Source organism: Crassostrea angulata, chromosome 5 (genome assembly GCF_025612915.1).
Source record: "Crassostrea angulata isolate pt1a10 chromosome 5, ASM2561291v2, whole genome shotgun sequence".
Classification (NCBI taxonomy): domain Eukaryota; kingdom Metazoa; phylum Mollusca; class Bivalvia; order Ostreida; family Ostreidae; genus Magallana; species Magallana angulata.
The window spans coordinates 46,118,958-46,138,503 of NC_069115.1; the positions used below are offsets into that span (position 1 = coordinate 46,118,958).

The 19,546-nt window shown below is 32.9% G+C and overlaps 2 protein-coding genes and 1 long non-coding RNA gene across 3 annotated transcripts; 1 reads left to right on the forward strand and 2 right to left on the reverse strand.

Annotated features, from left to right (window-relative positions):
* The first annotated feature begins 28 nt into the window (after positions 1-28).
* LOC128186119 (uncharacterized) lies at positions 29-5,136 on the forward strand. The gene is made up of 2 exons (XM_052855852.1): positions 29-162; positions 648-5,136. Exon 2 carries the CDS (start codon positions 652-654, stop codon positions 1,720-1,722), a length of 1,071 nt encoding a protein of 356 aa, XP_052711812.1. The 5' UTR covers positions 29-162; positions 648-651; the 3' UTR covers positions 1,723-5,136.
* A 2,296-nt stretch (positions 5,137-7,432) lies between these two features.
* Positions 7,433-8,244, reverse strand: LOC128183301 (uncharacterized). Its single transcript, XR_008243573.1, has 3 exons — positions 8,125-8,244; positions 7,774-7,990; positions 7,433-7,552 (listed from the first exon to the last, which is right to left on the reverse strand). It is a non-coding gene; the product is annotated as an uncharacterized LOC128183301 (long non-coding RNA).
* A 9,572-nt stretch (positions 8,245-17,816) lies between these two features.
* LOC128185456 (uncharacterized) lies at positions 17,817-19,050 on the reverse strand. Its single transcript, XM_052855047.1, has 4 exons — positions 19,012-19,050; positions 18,655-18,871; positions 18,332-18,451; positions 17,817-17,993 (listed from the first exon to the last, which is right to left on the reverse strand). Exons 1-4 carry the CDS (start codon positions 19,048-19,050, stop codon positions 17,938-17,940), a joined length of 432 nt encoding a protein of 143 aa, XP_052711007.1. The 3' UTR covers positions 17,817-17,937.
* Between the last annotated feature and the right edge of the window lie 496 nt (positions 19,051-19,546).

Consider the following 19,546-nt stretch of genomic DNA (forward strand, 5'->3'; position numbering starts at 1 on the left):
AGTTCAGAACTCTGCTTCCAATTAATGTAACTGTCATGTTATCTAGAATTACTGTTTGACTACTTACTTATCTTGCATTGTTTTTATTTCCAGCATCCAATTTCTTTTTTGCCATTATTAATTGTGTCTGCAAAATTACAGTGATAAACCACCCATCCTCAGGTATATATGCTTTACTATAATTGATTCAGCTCTGGCTATGTTATGTAATAGTGCAGAAATGTCTGTCACTTTGTCACTCTTTGCATTGGCTATGATTTAAAGCAATGGCTATGATTTGAAGCAATGGCTATGAATTTAAGCAATGGCTATGAATTTAAGCAATGGCTAATTTTGAAGCAATGGCTATTATTTTAATCATGCTATTCATTTAGCACTGATTTTGATACAAATGCATGTTTTATAAGACATTTTAAGAGTGACGGCTAGCTTTGGATACATATCAATGTGATACTGCTACCAAGTCAGGCGATAGAAAGGGAGCAGTTAATTTTTGATAAAGCAATTACATCACATTGTATGCAATGTTGATTTGTAATAAGATGCCTCTAAGTTATTGTTTTTGTACATGTCCTGTTGATGTGTGCTACCTTTTTTTGAGTGGGATTTATCAGAATTTTTTATTTTTAACTATGTTATGTTTTTAGGATTATGGCTTCCCGTTCGAAGAGAAGGAAAACAGTAAGCCAGACGGGTCAGACGGAAACCCACGCTCTAGTGAAAGAATGTATGGCTGCAGCCTTACCGGTAATAGAGTCGGTGGTGAAGGAGTGTATTGAAAGTAGAAACCGTCAGAGCAGTGAGTCTTCAGCAGTCCAACCTGGACCGTCTGTTCCTGACAGACCTTCAACCCAGGAATCGACGGAGACCGTAGTCAGGGACAACCCAACCTTTCAGGCCATAATTCAGTCAGGTATTGAATCGTCATCCCCCCTAACCGCTGTCCTTGAAAACAATTTCCCCTTAGGGATAGCAAGACCAGTGGGCCTAGGTGTTGACACGAAAATTAAAGCGAAAATTTATGCGAATGAATACATTAAGCTGGCTTCATTAATCCCAAAATCAAGTTTTGAAGAGGAGCCCAAATTTAAGTCAGTTGAAAAAGATGGGCAATTAGTGTTTATAAAGGCAATTGACAATGGGTGTATTAAATCTCTTCCTCAGTGGACTGAGGCCTTTCACGTGTTTGTAGCCATACATTGTACGAAATACCCAGATGAAGTTGGGCAACTCATGACCTATGCCCAAATCATCCAGGGGATAGCAAAATCATGTGGGGATGATGCGGCCATCAATTATGATGAAAAATTCAGACAGTGGCGCCAAGTTGCTCCAAGAGCATGTCTTTGGGACAGAAAAAATTCAGAGCTTTATCATGATGCAATTGTCCAAGGCCTTGAGTCACAAACAAAATCAAAGAAGCAGCCCTTTCGTGCATCATCCCCTAAGCAGAAATATTGCTTCACATACAATAACAAGGGCTTCTGTGACAAAGGCAACTCATGTCAATATGCACAATATTGCTCCAATAGACACTCTAGGCTTCAATGCACAAAACAGAAGCAGAGACCCATCAACACATCAAAATCTGTCACCAATGATCACAAAAAAACCAGCTACCATTGCACGCAAAGTCTAAATACACAATTGTCTCTCCTATCGATGCTAATCAATTATCTACATACCTTCAAGGCTATGATCCAACGCTCTCAAAATTTTTAGTCGAGGGATTCAAATTTGGTTTTAAGATTCCTTTTCAAGGTACTCGTCAATTTCGTTTTTCCGAAAATTTATCATCGTTAAAGGGGAATGAATTTGTTTTGTGGCAAACGATAAATAAAGAATTAGAATTAGGAAGGGTAGCAGGTCCGTTTGCTTCCATCCCGTTTCCTAACTTACAAGTTTCCCCTCTTGGTCTTGTTCCAAAACATAATCCAGGGGAATTTCGACTTATTCACCACTTGTCATACCCTGAAGGCCTATCAATAAATGCCCACATTCCTCGCGATCTGTGCATTGTACAGTATCAAACTATTGACACTGCGATTGCAGCTATCAAGAACATTGGGGTGGGGGCACTTTTAGCAAAAACTGATTTGGAAAGCGCTTATAAGCAAGTACCAGTCCATCCTTCTGATTTTGAACTACTAGGATTTAGTATCGATGGTCAGTTTTACTTTGATAAAACCTTACCTTTTGGCCTAAGTTACTCGTGTAACCTTTTTGAGAAGTTTAGTTCGGCTTTACAATGGATTCTCCAAAATAAATTTTCCGTGGTACATTGTGTTCATATGCTAGATGATTTTTTATTCATTGAAAATCCAGATTCACTAGAGTGTCATAATGCTCTTATGGCTTTTCACTCTTTGGCTGATAACATTCATTTGCCGATAAAACATGCAAAAACAGTCTTTCCCTGCACAACTTTGACTTTTCTGGGCTTAGAAATAGACACTATCAAATTTGAAATAAGACTGCCTCAAGACAAGTTATTTCGTCTGGCAGACACTATTCAGCTTTTCAAAAACAAACGCACAACTACCTTACGTGAGTTGCAATCTGTTATTGGAGTGTTAAATTTTGCTTGTTCAGTAGTACCACCTGGTAGGACATTTTCTTCGCAGAATAATTGACCTAACTAAGGGCCTCAAAAAACCTTTTCATCATCGTAGGTTAAATGCTGAAGCTAGGGCTGACTTGGAAGCTTGGTCTATTTTCATAGAGCATTTTAATGGCAAAGCACTATTTCATTCCGGGAAACTCTGTTCCTCCCAAACTTTGCATCTCTTTACTGATGCAAGCAATTTGGGTTTTGGATGTACATTTGACAGGCAATGGTTCTATGGTCCATTTGAAACAGACTGGTTGAAATATCACATTTCAGTAAGAGAATTCTTTCCTATTGTACTTGCAATGGAAATATGGGGTGAGAGCTTATCTAATACAGCAGTTGTATTACATTCAGACAATAGTGCAGTGGTTCATGTCATAAACAAAAATTCCTCTAAAGACCCACATTTGATGAAACTGATGAGACGTCTTATGCTAGCTTCACTAAAATACAACATTCATTTCTTTGCTGACCATATCCCTGGCCTTTATAATGTCGCACCTGATCTACTCTCTCGCTTGCAGATTCAAAGATTCAGAGAACTCTTTCCAGCCATGAAAGCGGAAAAAACATCGGTTCCACAGGCATTACTACACATTTGACTAGTACAGCAAACTTCCTTATTAGAAGCTCATTATCAGAGGATTCGTTGTCATCCTATAGAAATATATTTGCAACTTACAAAAGCTTTATTCACGATCAGGTAGATAAGAATTCATCTCCTTTGCCCCCATCACTGTCTCATCTATTAATGTATATCGCACACTGCTACTAACAAGGCTTAGCTGCTTCAACAACGCGTACACATATTTCAGCACTTAGTTTCACTTTCCAACTAGGGGGTTACCAGGATTTGACTCAAAATTTTCTTATCAAGAAACAACTGCAAGGTTTTAGTAAAGTTAGGCCTACTATAGACAACAGGCTACCAATAACTCCTGATATTTTGGCAAGAATTGTGTCTGCTTTACCATCCACGACTTCTTCTGCATTCATTAGCACTCTGCTACATGCTATGTTTGTGTTAGCCTTTTGTGCATTTCTTCGGGTCGGCGAGATTACTCAAACATCTGTAGCAAAACAGCATTTTTTGCTGGCGAAGCATGTAACATTAAAAAATGATCCCCTAGATAAATCTATAGAACTTAAAATTCCACACTTTAAACATTCTAGCCAGTTTACTACTCTGTACATTCAGCAAAACACTACCAATCCCCAGTTATGCCCATTTGCAGCTCTTAAAATTTTTTTAAAAGTTAGAAATCATGAGTCACCTTTAGAACCCCTGTTCTCATTTATGGATGGTTCACCAGTCTCTCGTCAATTTTTCACTGCACAACTTAGGTTAGCACTGGCATTCTGTGGATTAGATACAATTAAATACCAATCGCATAGCTTTCGTATTGGGGCAGCTACATTTGCTGCTGCATCTGGATCATCAGACATTCAAATTCAAAATATGGGTCGTTGGAAATCCTCGGCATTTAAGAAGTACATCAGAATTCCAACAATGACAATGTAAACAAGGCCCTACAAATACTCATACCAGTTAGGGATCCGAACCTTGGAGTTAGGGTCTTCAGGTTCAATTTTAAACATATGGGCTTTCTACAACATATTAGTACGGATTGAACCATGAAGTCAGGGGTTTCTGGTTCTATTTTCTGTAATGTACTGTTCTGTTCATTTTTATTAGCTATGTTTAGAACCATATAGTCCAATGTTATGGTTCTATTATTTATGATGCAAAACAAGTTTTGTTTTGTTACACATTGTGAACCATGAAGTCTGGGGCTTCTGGTTCTATTACTTGTGTTAAATGGACAATGTCTCTGTTTTTATAAGACACAATTTCAAATATGTAGAAACCATGAGGTCAGGAGCTTCTGGTTCTATTATTTGTCATATACGGGTACATATCTATTGCTTACACCTGCTTCTGGCTCAATTTGCTTGAAATATTATGTTCTGTAAACTGGTGTTATGAGGTATTATGCCCATATATTGTCATGTACTTGTTTGGGTCTTTTTTATTTTTAACATTGTATGTGTTGACTTTGTTATGAAATGAAGAGCTTCACATTAAATTGTGACATGAATGTGAATATTGATGTGTTTGGACTGTTTCGGCTCTATCAGTGACTGCACTGTGATGATTCTAGCTTTATATCTGTAGACTAATGTAAATGTATGTCTTGACGATAGATTAACTCTATCCTTGTTATTGGTGCTTCGCTATGGTGGTGGATGGGGGTTATCAAACTACAGAAATCTGCAGCTTTGATATGTGGTGGAACATCTTTGACACTTTTTTGTAAATAGAAATTGCCATGTTTTATTGTCTTATGTTCTCTGTTTATTCTAGTCACAATACTGTGTTATTTATCTATGTTTTATATATGCAAGATTGCTTCTTTGATTAACAGTATTGTGTTTTTGTAGTTTACATTGTGGCATCTTTATGTTATATTTTGTACTTTGTCATTTATTATATTATTTAATAAATGACCATTCTTATTACTTAATCAATGTCTTGAGTTGTATTGTGTCAAACCGAGCACCACCATATCAGTTATCCATAAAATATATTTATGAACATAAAACATTTATGGATACTGATTCATATTTACCGCCATTAACTGTATATATACTGTCAGAGTTTACTATTGCGCATGCGCAGCTTTTAAGCGTCATTCGCCATTGTTTACATTTAGCTCGCAAAGTTTTTCCTCCGCCCACCCCACCTCCTTGAGAGAGTTATTCTTGTCCTTGAAGCATTAAATACCTCATCTTCGACATTGTTTTATTGTCTTATGTTCTCTGTTATTGGCGGAAGATACCCCATCTTTGACACTTTTTTGTAAATAGAAATTGCCATGTGTTATTGTCTTATGTTCTCTGTTTATTCTAGTCACAATACTGTGTTATTTATCTATGTTTTATATATGCAAGATTGCTTCTTTGATTAATAGTATTGTGTTTTTGTAGTTTACATTGTGGCATCTTTATGTTATATTTTGTACTTTGTCATTTATTATATTATTTAATAAATGACCATTCTTATTACTTAATCAATGTCTTGAGTTGTATTGTGTCAAACCGAGCACCACCATATCAGTTATCCATAAAATAGGTATATGCCAGTCAGGGGTCAAAGCATGATTGAATTTCAATTTCTTCATACTATCTTTTCTCTATTTGATTGTCATATCATAGGATTTTTGTTTGACGGAAGAACATTTAACTCTTGTTTTCTATAATGAACTTTGGACCAATTTTAGAGCCCATTTCTGACCCCCCCAAATTACTTCTATTATATATCGGGAGACTAATGTTAACGTTCATCTATTACAAGCTATTTTGTTCTTAAAGCGATTTTAAAAAACACCCAACTCTTATTTCATTGCTACCTTATTATTTTTCCCCTTGAAGAAAGACGGACACAAAGAGAACAGACAGACAAACAGACACATGTCAAACGGTATTCAGAGTAGCTAACTTGAACTTTCAGCTCCGATTAATTTTAAAATGTGCGTACGTGAAATGGAAGTAAAAATTGATCAACAGGAAAGTTGTAAGTATGTTTTAATTTCAAGTACATAAACACTACACAAATCCCACTTTGAGTTAAAACTAAATACAAACAATTTAAAAGGAAGGAAATACCGCTGCAGATTCCTTCTCGTTCTTCATTTTCCTGTTTCATCTATAATTAAATCTACTCCAACTTATAAAATTTAAAAGAAGACACAACAAAATAAAAAGTTTCCTCTTTCGTCATTAGATTGTTTTTCTGTATAAAAAATAGGTATATGCCAGACAGGGGTCAAAGCATAATTGAATTTCAAACTCTTCATACTAGCTTTTCTCTATTTGATTGTCATATCATAGCATTTTTGTTTGACGGAAGAAAATCTAACTCTTGTTTTCTATAATGAACTTTGGGCAAATTTTAGAGCCTCTTACTGACCCCCCAATTACTTTTACTATATATCAGGAAACTAATGTTAATGTTTATCTATTACGAGCTAGTTTGTTCTAAAAACGATTTAAAAAAAACACCCGCCTCTTATTTCATTGTTACCTTATTATTATTCCCCTTGAAGAAAGACGGACACAAAGAAAACAGACAGACAAACAGACACATGTCAAAAGGTATCCAGAGTAGCTAACCTGAACTTTCAGCTACGATAAATTTAAAACGTTTGTGTGCGTGCGTGCGTGAGATGTAATTAAAAATTGATCAACAGGAAATTTGTAAATATGTTTTAATTTCAAGTACATAAACACTACGCAAATCACAATTAGATTTAAAACTAACGACATATATTACATCATATATTTGTGTCTGGCATTGTCAAACAAAATAGGTCTATTTGTATATATATGTTCTCTTTTGAATATGCTTCTCGCTTACTCCCGAAGTACAATGCCATATATCTGAACAAGTTCAGCATAGTTTGACCGTTCTGAAAGAAAAACAGATATAATTACACTTTTTGACAAAATAGTGATTGTTAGTTTTAATCAAATATATTTATTCCATGTATGAAATCAGACTTCTGTTATAAAAGCGGAATTGAACATTTCAACAGTTTAATCTGGTCGGTTTTATGCAACATATAAAATAAAATCATCTTTCCGAAAGACATATTTTCATCATTTTTAAAATTAACAACTTCATACTTAGATTTGGATGATAAAATTTAAGTAAATCTTTACTATTTCAATTTCAATGTTCACAATTCACACATGTGCCCATGTATATCAAAAATGTGTTTTTCCTAAAGCTTTACAAACAATTGATATGGACGAAAATACCGTTGCAGATTCCTTCTCGTTCTTCATTCTCCTGTTTCATTATGTAAGCCAATAAACCACAACACATTGGCCTGCATGTATGAAAAGTCCTTTCGTCGGAGAGGGTCGTGATCGCCCAAACTAAAAATAGTAAACAAAGTTTTTTATTATTTTTTTTTAAAATGAAACAAAGTGTTTTTTCTTTCGTCTAAACAATGCCATCTCATGATCATCAAGATTCATCAAGTTTTACTTTTTTACAATATAAAATTAACCTCTGTTTATGACAATTATTCTAAAAAGATAAGCTCCTTCATCGATAATTCTGAAAATCTTCTTTTGTTTTGAAAAAAAACTTTTACCTTTGGCCAATGTAGTTTTTTTTCCACACTCTGTGCATTCTACGAAATTCTCTTCAGCATTGAATATACATCCAGATGACGCGAGTCGGACGGCAAATATCTTCTCTATGATAACATTATTCGACAGTGCGGAAAATGTCGCCAATCGTTCTATGCCTTTGCTGTCAGTGTAAGCACACGGAGACAGAGTTTTAATTGTTCTGCTTGTCTTGTTATCCTGTAAATAATTTTATTATAGTTTTTTCATTTTTCAAATTACTTGCATTTTCATCATAATATGCGGGTTTTATATAACTGTTATCAAATTCTTAAGACTTCTAAATTTCATATAATTAATAAAAATATTCTTACCGCAATAACTACAGACCAGTCAGTCGTAGGAAAAGCCATTATTTGCTTAGACTTAAATCATCCCGAAACTGTTGTTATATAAATGAAATTTGACTCCAACCAGCTTTCCGGCCACTTAGGGTTTTTTGTATTAAATAACATTTTCAATCAAAGACAGTTGTCAGGATATGAGTCAAGTGTTGCACAATTGATCGGAAATTATTATGCACAAAACCATGTATATTAATATTAAACTTTCTGATTTTGAACAACCTATTGGGGAAAAGATATTTTTATGTTCTTGATGATAGAGATTTCTGTCCGTTTTTAAAGGGATATAATCATAATTGGGTTTCTTAAAAGAAATAAAGGAGAAAATAATCGGTTAATGTAAATGTATCTCTATTAAAGATTATATCTAAAATCATAATTATCTTAAGTTTTTTTCGTTGCCGTCTTACATTAATTTTTGTGACAGCTTTAATCCCTTTCTTTCTTTGTACATATTTTTTCATTAAATGTATGTAAATTTTACATCGCGTATTTTTCCTCTGTATGAAAGTGAAAGACTATTTAAGTGAACATTTGATAATATTTCATGCTCCCGATGTTTCCTTAATGCAAATCAGCTTATATCCTCTTTATTGTTTTTTTTAATTTTTATTTATTTTTTTTTTTGGGGGGGGGGGGTAAAGGTTTCTTTAAGACTGAAAGCTTGACATGTAGTTGGTAATCTTTGTAAATCAAGGACCCCTTTAACTAAGTTGACCTCATACTTTAATAGCATATGTATCACCATTTGTTGATTATCTTATGAAATCGTATAAATGTAAATAAACTGTAACAAAGTAATAATAAAAATTGAAATTCGTTCTTTTTCTTACAATATCATTTCTTTACTTTTCTGTAATTGCCGGAAAACTGATTTAACATAGTTTGAAAAAAATCATGTAATCACCTTTCCTTGAGTTAAGACCTGTTTTAAATACTCAATAAAAAGTAACTAGCATTTTAGCAGGTAATTTAGAAAAAGGTTTGGAGAGACTGTCTTAAGAAGACAGTATGACATGTCCGAAAACATTTATATGGAAAGCCATAGGGAATCCCCATGCCATGTAGTACATTGCCATTGTAATACAATCTTGGGCGTTCATGTTTACAACCTTGGCCAAGTTAGGAATTGTAATTTGACCTTGCCATGATTTTAAACCCCGGCCCTCTAATCATAATCCCCAATGGCTTCCCATATATTCCAGTAATGTTCCAAGCTCTAAGATATTTTTTCTAAACAACATGCTTCTTCAAGTTATTCCATTTTTAAAAAGGGTTTAAGCGTAGTTTACAATTCAAGATTTGAATTCATGCCAACAAAAATGAGTTGTCATAAATAAAGGCTTACGCGTGGTTCACAATATCACCATGCAAACATAGATTTTACGGTGTTACCATCCAGGAGGAAGAATGTGTTTAAAGAAAAATGCAGGAACAGGTTCCAAATGGTTCAGAGATAATCGTGACAAATTATACGTATGCTGCAGAAGGTCATACTGTATTAAAGGCACTGACCAAGAAAACTGTACACTTTTAAAACGCAACATGCATTTAGCGGGGGTGTTAAAGAAGCATATGGAATCTGAGTTACATGTTATTCCGTGAAATCACAATTCTTAGTTATTATGTACATATTTAAATATCTAAGCAAACAAAACGTAGACCAAAGACAAATAAAAAATACTGAAGACAATTTTTTTTTCAGAAATTAGTTTGTATTACGTAGATTTACACGTTGATGACGTCATGACTAAAAGTTGAATGTCGTGTGAATTTGACCGGAAAGCATTGTAAACATATTCAAAATATAACTAATCTAAGAACTCTAATAAAGTATTGGGGTGTGATTTATTGAGAATTGAACATAAGAATACTGGGAGAGATGTTAGTTTTATCAATCATTCACTAAAAGGTATGTAAATTTACTTTTATTTCTCGGCCGGGCTTTCCTCTGTCGTTGTTTACGATAAAAAATTCGGCTAGAACAACACTATCCCGTATATATATTGAACTTGAAATTTTATACATATCGTTAGTTTGATCAATGCTTAAATTGAAAAATGCTGCTTGAATCCCATGTTGTGTGTTGTTTTGATGCAACATACCGTTTTCCGTGCAAACTATAAAAGTTGGGAAGGTTTTACGAGAGCTGAATGAATAAATAATTAAGAAGAACATAGAATTTTACCAGCATTTTGATTAAAATGAGATGCTTTGCCTTCACTTGGTATGTTTATTTTATTTTGGAACCCGCGGGGTAGTTTTGATCTATCTCATTTTATGCTAAGGAATGTAAGTAGGATATTTATAGTTGTCACGTGATAATGCACCAATGTGGCAGTAAAGTACTACCCGATTTTATTGCACTGACATCTATTTTAAAGGACAATACCAAGTTTTTGATCTTATTCAAAATAGTTATTTAATTTCTCGATTTTGAATAATAACAGTCAAAATAAGACGCTAATTTGCCCATATGCTTCCTTAACACCCCCGCATTGTTTTTTGTTGATTTACAAACAATATGCTGTATGGATACCGATTAGGATCATCAAAATCAACGAGAAAAGACGTGTAATTGAAATAATTCAGGTTTTCATGGTTATCATCAGACACGTAACGTGGGGGGGGGGGGACTTATCCAAAAACCGAACAACTGATAAGCAAACTAAAACAAAGAAAAAAAATTAAAAATACCACTTTTCCACATAAGTCCGAGTACTATCCTGTAAGGATGGAGATCTATGAAGTACCTTAAACATTATTTTGCTCATCTGTGATGGGCTTGTGTGTGTAGTGATGTTTATTTTAAATATTCATCATATGTGTTACATACATTTGACAATTTTATTTAGTTCCAGCTCCACAATGTATCAGTCAGTTCAACTAGGCGTCTTAAACATAAATAGGAAACCACCATCTTTTCGCCTAGTTTACTTAATTTTAGATTGGAACATCAAACAGTTAATCCCTTTTAGAGATATATCATTCGCTTTAATTTTTTTTTACTTCATAACACAAAAATTTATAAAAAGGAATTTCTGTCCACTGTAAGTTATAGTTGAATAATTTATCGAGTGTATTATAGACACCAAAGAGGGTGTTGACAAGTTCTGAATAAAGAGTCACTGGTGCACAAAGTCGACGACGCACTCCTGGTTCTAGTGTATCTTGAGTAAAACTCAAGCGCTTCAAGAGCACCACTTATATATTATGGTGATTTGTCACTTCACTTCCCTTCAGCAAACAAACCACGAATGTGACAAGTTAAACTAATCTGGTGACTTATCTTGAGATCTCACTTACGAATCGAGTGTATCTTACGTAGAACACTCTAAATAAACTTTTTTTTAATAAAACCATCTGCATGCAAGACATCACCAGCTAAGTATATCAACAACAATAAAAAAGTGACCTTTTAAATAAACAACAATAAAAACAGCCAACTTTTAAATAAACAACAATAAAAACATCAATAAATCATTTATTGAAATCAACAAATATTAATTCACAGAAATAATGCATGATACAATAAAGGACACAAGAACCCCAATAATCGAAAATTTAGTTCAAATGACTCCCCGAACTCTCTAATTAGACTCAAAAGCAAGTGGAAGTCTAGAATAATCCCTAAATGTGTCATAAACTTTCTTTCATAACTGACACCGCAAATCACCCATCCAAGATATACCAACTATCCTATTGATCCTAGCATATCAACTGAATGATTGCCGACTTCGCTAACCAACACCTTCCATAATTTCTTCTGGAGAAGTTGTGTTATTTGCCATCAGGAAATAAAACAAAGTACTGAAGTACTGAGGGAAGTGGATTTTATTGATTATTATATATTTCAAAATCAAGCACATGTTATTTTGCTCGGCAAGTAGTTTATAAAATATGTTTGAATTACGCACACTTTTTTAACATGAATTTTGGACTTTTCTGACAAGAATTTTGAGAAAACTCTTTATAATCATGTTGTGTAATATTTAAATATAGAACTGATTCATCAAACTATGTATCGGTAATCGAAATATTTCAAAAATTGATCCATGCAATAATGAACTCTAGTCTCGTTCAACCAGATGCTCAAATGTCTCCGTTAATCTCCAACAAGCAAGGGATACTCTCTGCAAACACCAGGTCGCGTGATAGCTTGATGAAGCAACCTCTAAATATAGACTGACTCTCTGCTTGTCGGGGATTTATGGAGACAGCCGATGGTTGAACGAGACTATATTGAACTCTGGCGTAGGAATACATACGACTGCAAAAAATATCTAAATTGTTCGTACTATTTAAAATCTGACTATTTTTAAGGTATTCATAAAGTTTCATTGAAAAAATACTTCAGCGTACATTACATCGAATTTATCGATTATTTTCAAGAGCAAAATCTTGTCAGCAATAATGACTTTGAAAAAGCTTTTGATACAGTTGAGTGGTATTACTTAGAAAAAGTTCTTAGTATATTTGGGTTTGGAAATAGTTTTAAGTCATGGGTCAAAATTTTATATACTGATATTTCTAGCTGTATAATTAATGATGGATACACCTCAAATTTTTTCAATTTAAGTAGAGGAGTAAGACAAGGCTGCCCTCTATCACCATACTTATTCGTATTATGTGTAGAAATTTTAGCAATAGCAATAAGACAAAATAAAAACATAAGAGGTATCAAAATAGGTGAAACTGAATTTAAAATCAGTCAACTTGCTGATGATACAACTTGTTTTCTTAGTGATGAAGAGTCAGGTTATGAAGTTCTCAACATTATGCAAAGGTTTTATAAATTATCTGGACTAAAAATAAATTTGAATAAAACAGAAGCAATCTGGATAGGATCAAAAAGAAATTATAAACCAGGCACTCTGCCAGTAAAATGGTCCAGAGGGGAATTTTTCTCCTTAGGTGTTTGGTTCAATAGTGAAAATGAAAATAACGCTGTCGACAAAAATTTAAAAACCAAATTAGAGGATTTAAAAGTAACCCTTAATCTCTGGAAAATGCGTAATCTATCACTTTTAGGGAAAATTTTAATTGTGAAAACATTAGCATTGTCAAAACTTGTATTCCTAGCCTCTGTCATTCCAATACCAGAAAACATAATTAATGTAGTACAAAAAGAAATAAATAAATTTATATGGAATTCGGAGATCCCTAAAATAAAATATACTATTAGCTGTCAAAAGTTAGCTGATGGTGGACTAAAAGCTCCAAAGTTTGAAATTCAAGTTAAATCACTTCAAATAAATTGGATCAAAAGATTTTTTAGTGAGAGTGATGCAAAATGGAAAAAATTAATAAATGCTTTTTTTAGTAAAATAGAAATTACTGATCTTCTCTTAACAAGATGTAGCCTGCCAAGTTTTCCAGCAAAGTTACCTACCTTTTATTATAATATAATTACTTCATGGAAAATATTTAGAAATTGTATGAATGAAATCAGTATAAACCCACCCATTTTTACAGAATGCTTGTGGTTTAACAATTTTATATGCATCGACAATAAATCAATCTTTTTTTCTGAATGGTATAAAAATGGTATAATGTTTTTTAAAGATATTATTAACAATGATGGTTCTTTCTTAACCTTAGATGAGTTTTACGAAAAATTTAAATTTAAACCCTCTTTTCTCAATACAACAGTCTTCTTTCCTCTATCCCAAATAACTGGAAAAAACATGTCAAAGACAAAACACATCCTCCCCATAGCGAAGGGAATATAATGCACTCCTTGTCTGTTCAAGGAAAACTTATACCATTAAGTGAATTAAAATGTAAAGATGCATATTGGATTTTAATTAACAGTTGTAAGGAAATTACTCTCTGTATTCAAAAATGGTCAGAAATATTTGAAGTAGAAATTCCAGTCTCTGATTATAAAAAGATATTTAATTTACCTTTTCAGTGTTGCACACAAACTAACGCACAATCTTTTCAGCTCAAAATATTACACAGAATCATAGTACACAACAAGTCGCTTTTTAATATGAAATTGATTCCAAGTCCGAACTGTAACACAGACAACTGTAATGAAATTGACATTAAACATCATAGATATTTCCAATGTAAAAGCATACAAATTTTCTGGAAAGATCTAATTTTTTGGTGGCAACAACATATAGAAAATGTCAATCACTTAACAATGCAAGATGTCATATTTGGTATTTACAAAGTAAAAAATGTTCCACTAAATTATTGTATTCTACTTGGAAAATGCTTTATACATCTAATTCATTCAAAATCTCCTGGCAAACAAATTGAGTTCATTGCTTTTAAAAATTTTCTAAGAAACAAACTTCATGCGAAAGAAAATTATCTTTGTTCGAAGAATCAAATGCTCATTTTTTACGAATTATGGCAGCCAATATTAGTTAACTTATAAACTGTAGTCTTTCAGTATTATATGGATTGTCTTGATTGTTTGAAGATTGCTGATCAATGCTTTCTACCATGTTAAAAACTAAGATGCATGTATATTTTAGATCCATGTTAATATTTTAGCTCCATGTCCAAAGTACTCGTATATTGATCTGTTTCCATGCTATTTATCATTTATTCTATTGTGAAACGTTTTGAATTATGTTCTAAAAATATATGTACCATAATTGTTGAGCCAATAAAATATTCACTCACAAAAAAAAAATACAAAAAAAAAAAAAAAAAAAAAATAATGATTTATTCTTAGGTCCAAACGCAGTGTTTCAGTTTGATAGAGTAACTGTATAGGAGAGTTGATTAAAATCAACTCCCAAAAAATGCTTGACGTCGCAAATAAATATATCTATTTTCAACACTAAGATTCTTTTTTGTCAACTGATCATTGAAGTACAAACTCAACTTTTTCAGTGTGTTCAGAAAAATAGGCTTGGTCTGTTTCGTAGATACATGTACATGCGCATTGCTTGTTCTAATTTTACTGCATCAACATACCTCCTTAAGAGAACACAATCTGCTGGATTACATCTTCTAAATATCTTGTATTATCCCAAGGTTCTACCCTGCCTACTTCAAAAAACATTGCTTTAAATTGTGCAATGTTAGAAGAGATTGTCCCTGCTGCTGAACACAATGGAAAAATATGACTCAGAACTTGCAAGAAAAGGACAAGAAAAATCATGAACTATACCCATGTACCCTCTACGCTAACCCTACATGTACCCCATCACCACCACCGTCGTGCTCTCTTTCTCGGATTTTACAATTGATGTTATCCATTAGATTTTTATTATCGTTTACAAAATACACCCTCACCCATTATTATACCATCTCTGGTTACGAGTGGTTTTTTTAAAGTGAAGAGAATGTTTGATTGCTTGCTTTTATATACATTTAGCGTTTAACCCGTCTTGATTGAGGATCGTTAAATGTAATAATTCATACACAAATAGTGAACTATGTAGAAGATTTTATTAAGCTTTATTAACTCCAGAAAAGTTTTAACGTAATGTTTTGTCAGACCGTTGTCCAATCTGTTCTAAGTTTGGCAGAGTTAAGACTGCCGCTCTCGTGACTTGAATGAAAAAGAGAAGAGATAGAGAAAGTTGTGTAAAGTATAGGTGATGTTAATGAAGAAATTATCATTAGTTATAAACTGACAAACAAATTAATTAAGATCTATATATTACATGTATTCCTATATTGTTGCAACTTCTAAGCAATTTAAAGAGAGGTTGTTATAATTCCTTTGGTCGTCGACAACAGTGTCTTCATACATGTACATGTATAGAGATGACGTAACTAACCAACCAAATTGCCTGGAATCCGAGAATACGGGTTTTAAATATTTTAAAATGCAAACAAATGATCAGTTATGAATTCAGATATACTAAAACGGAAGAGCAACGTTAACGCAGTCGTGAGCTTAATGAAATAATAAAACAATGGCGGACAAATTCATTCTTAAGTAAAGAATGTTTCACATTGAGAAATCATGACGAAAGTATTTTATATAACGTTAAATTACGACCTATGTCTAATACCGAGAAGATTCAGCATCCTTTTATTAGAATTTGCCAGTAATACTGGTAATGAAAAGCAGTCTCTGAAAAATTCATACAATCTTGCATGTTTGACATTACTTCATCCCAATATCTATACATGGATATCGTTCTTCCCTGTGAAAGAAATTTCAAAAAACTTCAAAGACTTAAATTACATAAGTTTATAGGATAAACTAGACCTCGATTTGTCACTTTATAACTACTGCTAGATAATTTTTCATCTGTGTCATCTATTATTTACTCCATCAACTCTCTCTCTCTCTCTCTCTCTCTCTCTCTCTCTCTCTCTCTCTGTTATCATGAGTGTGGTGTCTCAACTCTGCCTCCTACTATCTGAATGGACAAATATCAGTCAAAGCATTATGTTGAAACTTTTCTGGAGTTAGGCCTATTAAAAGTTTATACGAAGTTCGCTATAATAGCTTTCCAAAAAGCTTCCATGACTAAACAAAATTATTCAATGGAAGCATGTACCAACTAGGCTATCTTTCATAAAAAAATTCAGTTTTGCTGCTATTCATCAAGTCATAAATAAAATTTTCAGATTTAAGAAACAATGTAGTCTTATTCTTTGATCTTTAGATATGTATATCACTTGAAATTAAATTATTCCATAAATTCAAACAATGTACAAACATAAAATAACTGTAAGTTAACTTGAAAGCAAAAGATTTTTATATAAATTATGTTTGCTATATCAGGATTCAAAATCAAAGCTATTTTTGTCATTTCTAACCATATGAAAGTACATGCAATAGGAAAGGATAAAGCTGTTTTTGTATATCCATGTTATCTGTTGTATTCTCGTGTGACAGCTATATACATTATCCTTTAGATCGAATGTTTAAGAGAAAACCTATCGAAATAACATACACACTTGACAAGTAATTACGTAATGTACATTAGTAGGACACGCGAAATATACTCTTTTCAAGAGAAATGAAATCCCCAAGTGATTGTAGTTGGCTTATCCCGCTTTGGCGATTAAGTTCCTCCAGTAAATATTCCAGCTATGTTAATATATACTTGATTTAATCCAAACTGATGATTTCTGTTAATATTGATAACTAACACCAATTAACACTTACATTATACTGTATTCGACAATATGTAACAACTTGATGCTATGACACCCCCGCCCTTTCCACCGTTAAAATATGGCTGATCAATTTTTAAATCAGGATTTCACACGTGCATGGTGAACGTCCCATTGACTTGAAAACTCTTGATCACTAATGCTTTTTACATCTTATTAACATTTTCATCAATTGCAAACGTAAATGTTGACTCAATAAAATGCATTGGTTAATTTTTTTATGAAAAAAAAATTGACATTGCTAACTTCCATTGCCAACATTGTTCCGGAAAATGCAACTTTCAAACTTCATGATGTCACCCTTCAAAATATGTTGATCTAAAGTGACAATCGTATGAATGATAAATAAGTCTTTAAAAATCTCATACAAGCTTTCATTCACAAATTTATTCACAATTCATATAAGCTTATCTTACAATTTAGCTACAAAACAATTTTACTACATCTATACAATGTAAATTTGGATTGTAAAGAACAACCCATCACCACTTCTACAATGATTAACGTATAAATAAATTTGAAAATCAAGAATATTCCGAGTTTTGTTTATGTTTATACATGTACATCACTCATATATAATATAGCTTAGTAAAATTATAATGACCTGTAAACAAATGGTTGGGCTTTTACCCAACACACTCTGACCCCAACAAATTAGTTATATCAAATGTCTCTCGCTTACTGTCGAGGCACAATGCCATATTTCCCAACAAGTTCAGAATATCTCAGCTGGTCTGAAAAAAAAATGAACTTATTGACTAAGACTTTATTGGTAGTTTTAATTTTATAATTATCTGTATGAAATAAGACTACTCTCTACAGAGAGGAATTAAAACAGTTAAACACCTAAACAGTTTAACCTGGTCAGTTTAATGCAACATATAAAGCAAATCAAATTTTGAAATACATAATTTTATTATATTGATTTCAACTAAAATAAAAATTACATCAACTTTTCATTTCATACATAGATTGGGATGGTATAAATTAAGTAAAGGTTAAGAATATTGCGTGTTTATCATAAAATTTGTTGTTTCTAATGTTTTACAGACAATTTGTAAGTAAATAATACCGTTGCGATTTCTTTCCCGTTCTTCCCTCTCCTGTTTCATGTTGTAGGCAGAAAACCCACAACACGTTGGCTTGTGTGTATGAAAGGCCCTTACGTCGAAGAGGGTCGTGATCGCCCAAACTAAAACAAGTTTTTTTTTATTTTCATTTTAAAAAATTTACAGAGTGTTTTTTTTTCTTCTAAACAATAATATCTGATGATCAATAAGATTCATAAAGTTCTGCTTTTTATTTCTTTTTAACACTGTAAAATTAATCTCTGTTGATGACATTTTTTCTAAAAATAAATTATGTATTTTTTCTATTTTTTAGAAAAACTCTTACCCTTGGCTAATGCTGTTATTTTTCCACACTCTGTGCATTCTACGAAATTCTCTTCAGCATTGAATATACATCCAGAGGATGCGAGTCGGACGGCAAATATCCTCTTAATGACAACATAATTCGACAGTGCAGAGAATGTCGCCAATCGTTCTATGCCTTTGCTGTCAGTGTAAGCACACGGAGGCAGAGTTTTGATTGTTCTCTTTGTCTTGTCACCCTGTAAATAGTTTACGTTAGAGTTTTTTCTCATTATTCATTTTACTTGTATTTTCATCATAATATGCGGGTTTTATATAACTGTTATCAAATTCTTCAGACTTCTAAATTTCGTATGATAATTAATTTAAGCACTCTTACCGTAATTTCTCTAGCCCATGCAGTCATTGACAAAGCCATTTTTTGCTTTGACTCAAATCAACATAAAATTTCTGTTATATAATGAAAATCGCTTCCTTTATCTGGCTTATTTCCGTTATTGAATAGTTTCCTAATGTATGGCAGTACGCGTGGAGTATTCCGTAAGCGAGGAGTATTCCACTATGGCAGGATGTTGCTATTTAGACACATTTTAGTAAAACGCATACCAATTATTGATTATTTGACATGTAATGATAGTAAAAGCAGGTGAATGATTTATTTAGCTACGAACGATATTGTACTGGCATCATTATGATTATTTTGTGCAGTTCGTACTTTATTTAAGGTTGCTGAAGGATTCGATATATCAATTAACTGGTTAGATCTGGATCATACAAATTTCAGCTCTGTCCGTTTGTAAAGAGTTATCATTCACAATCAGTTTCTTAAAAATAAGGAAGAAAACAATCAGTTGATGTAAATATATCAATATTAGAGATCCTATTCCAATTATATCATTAGTATGCTTTCGCCG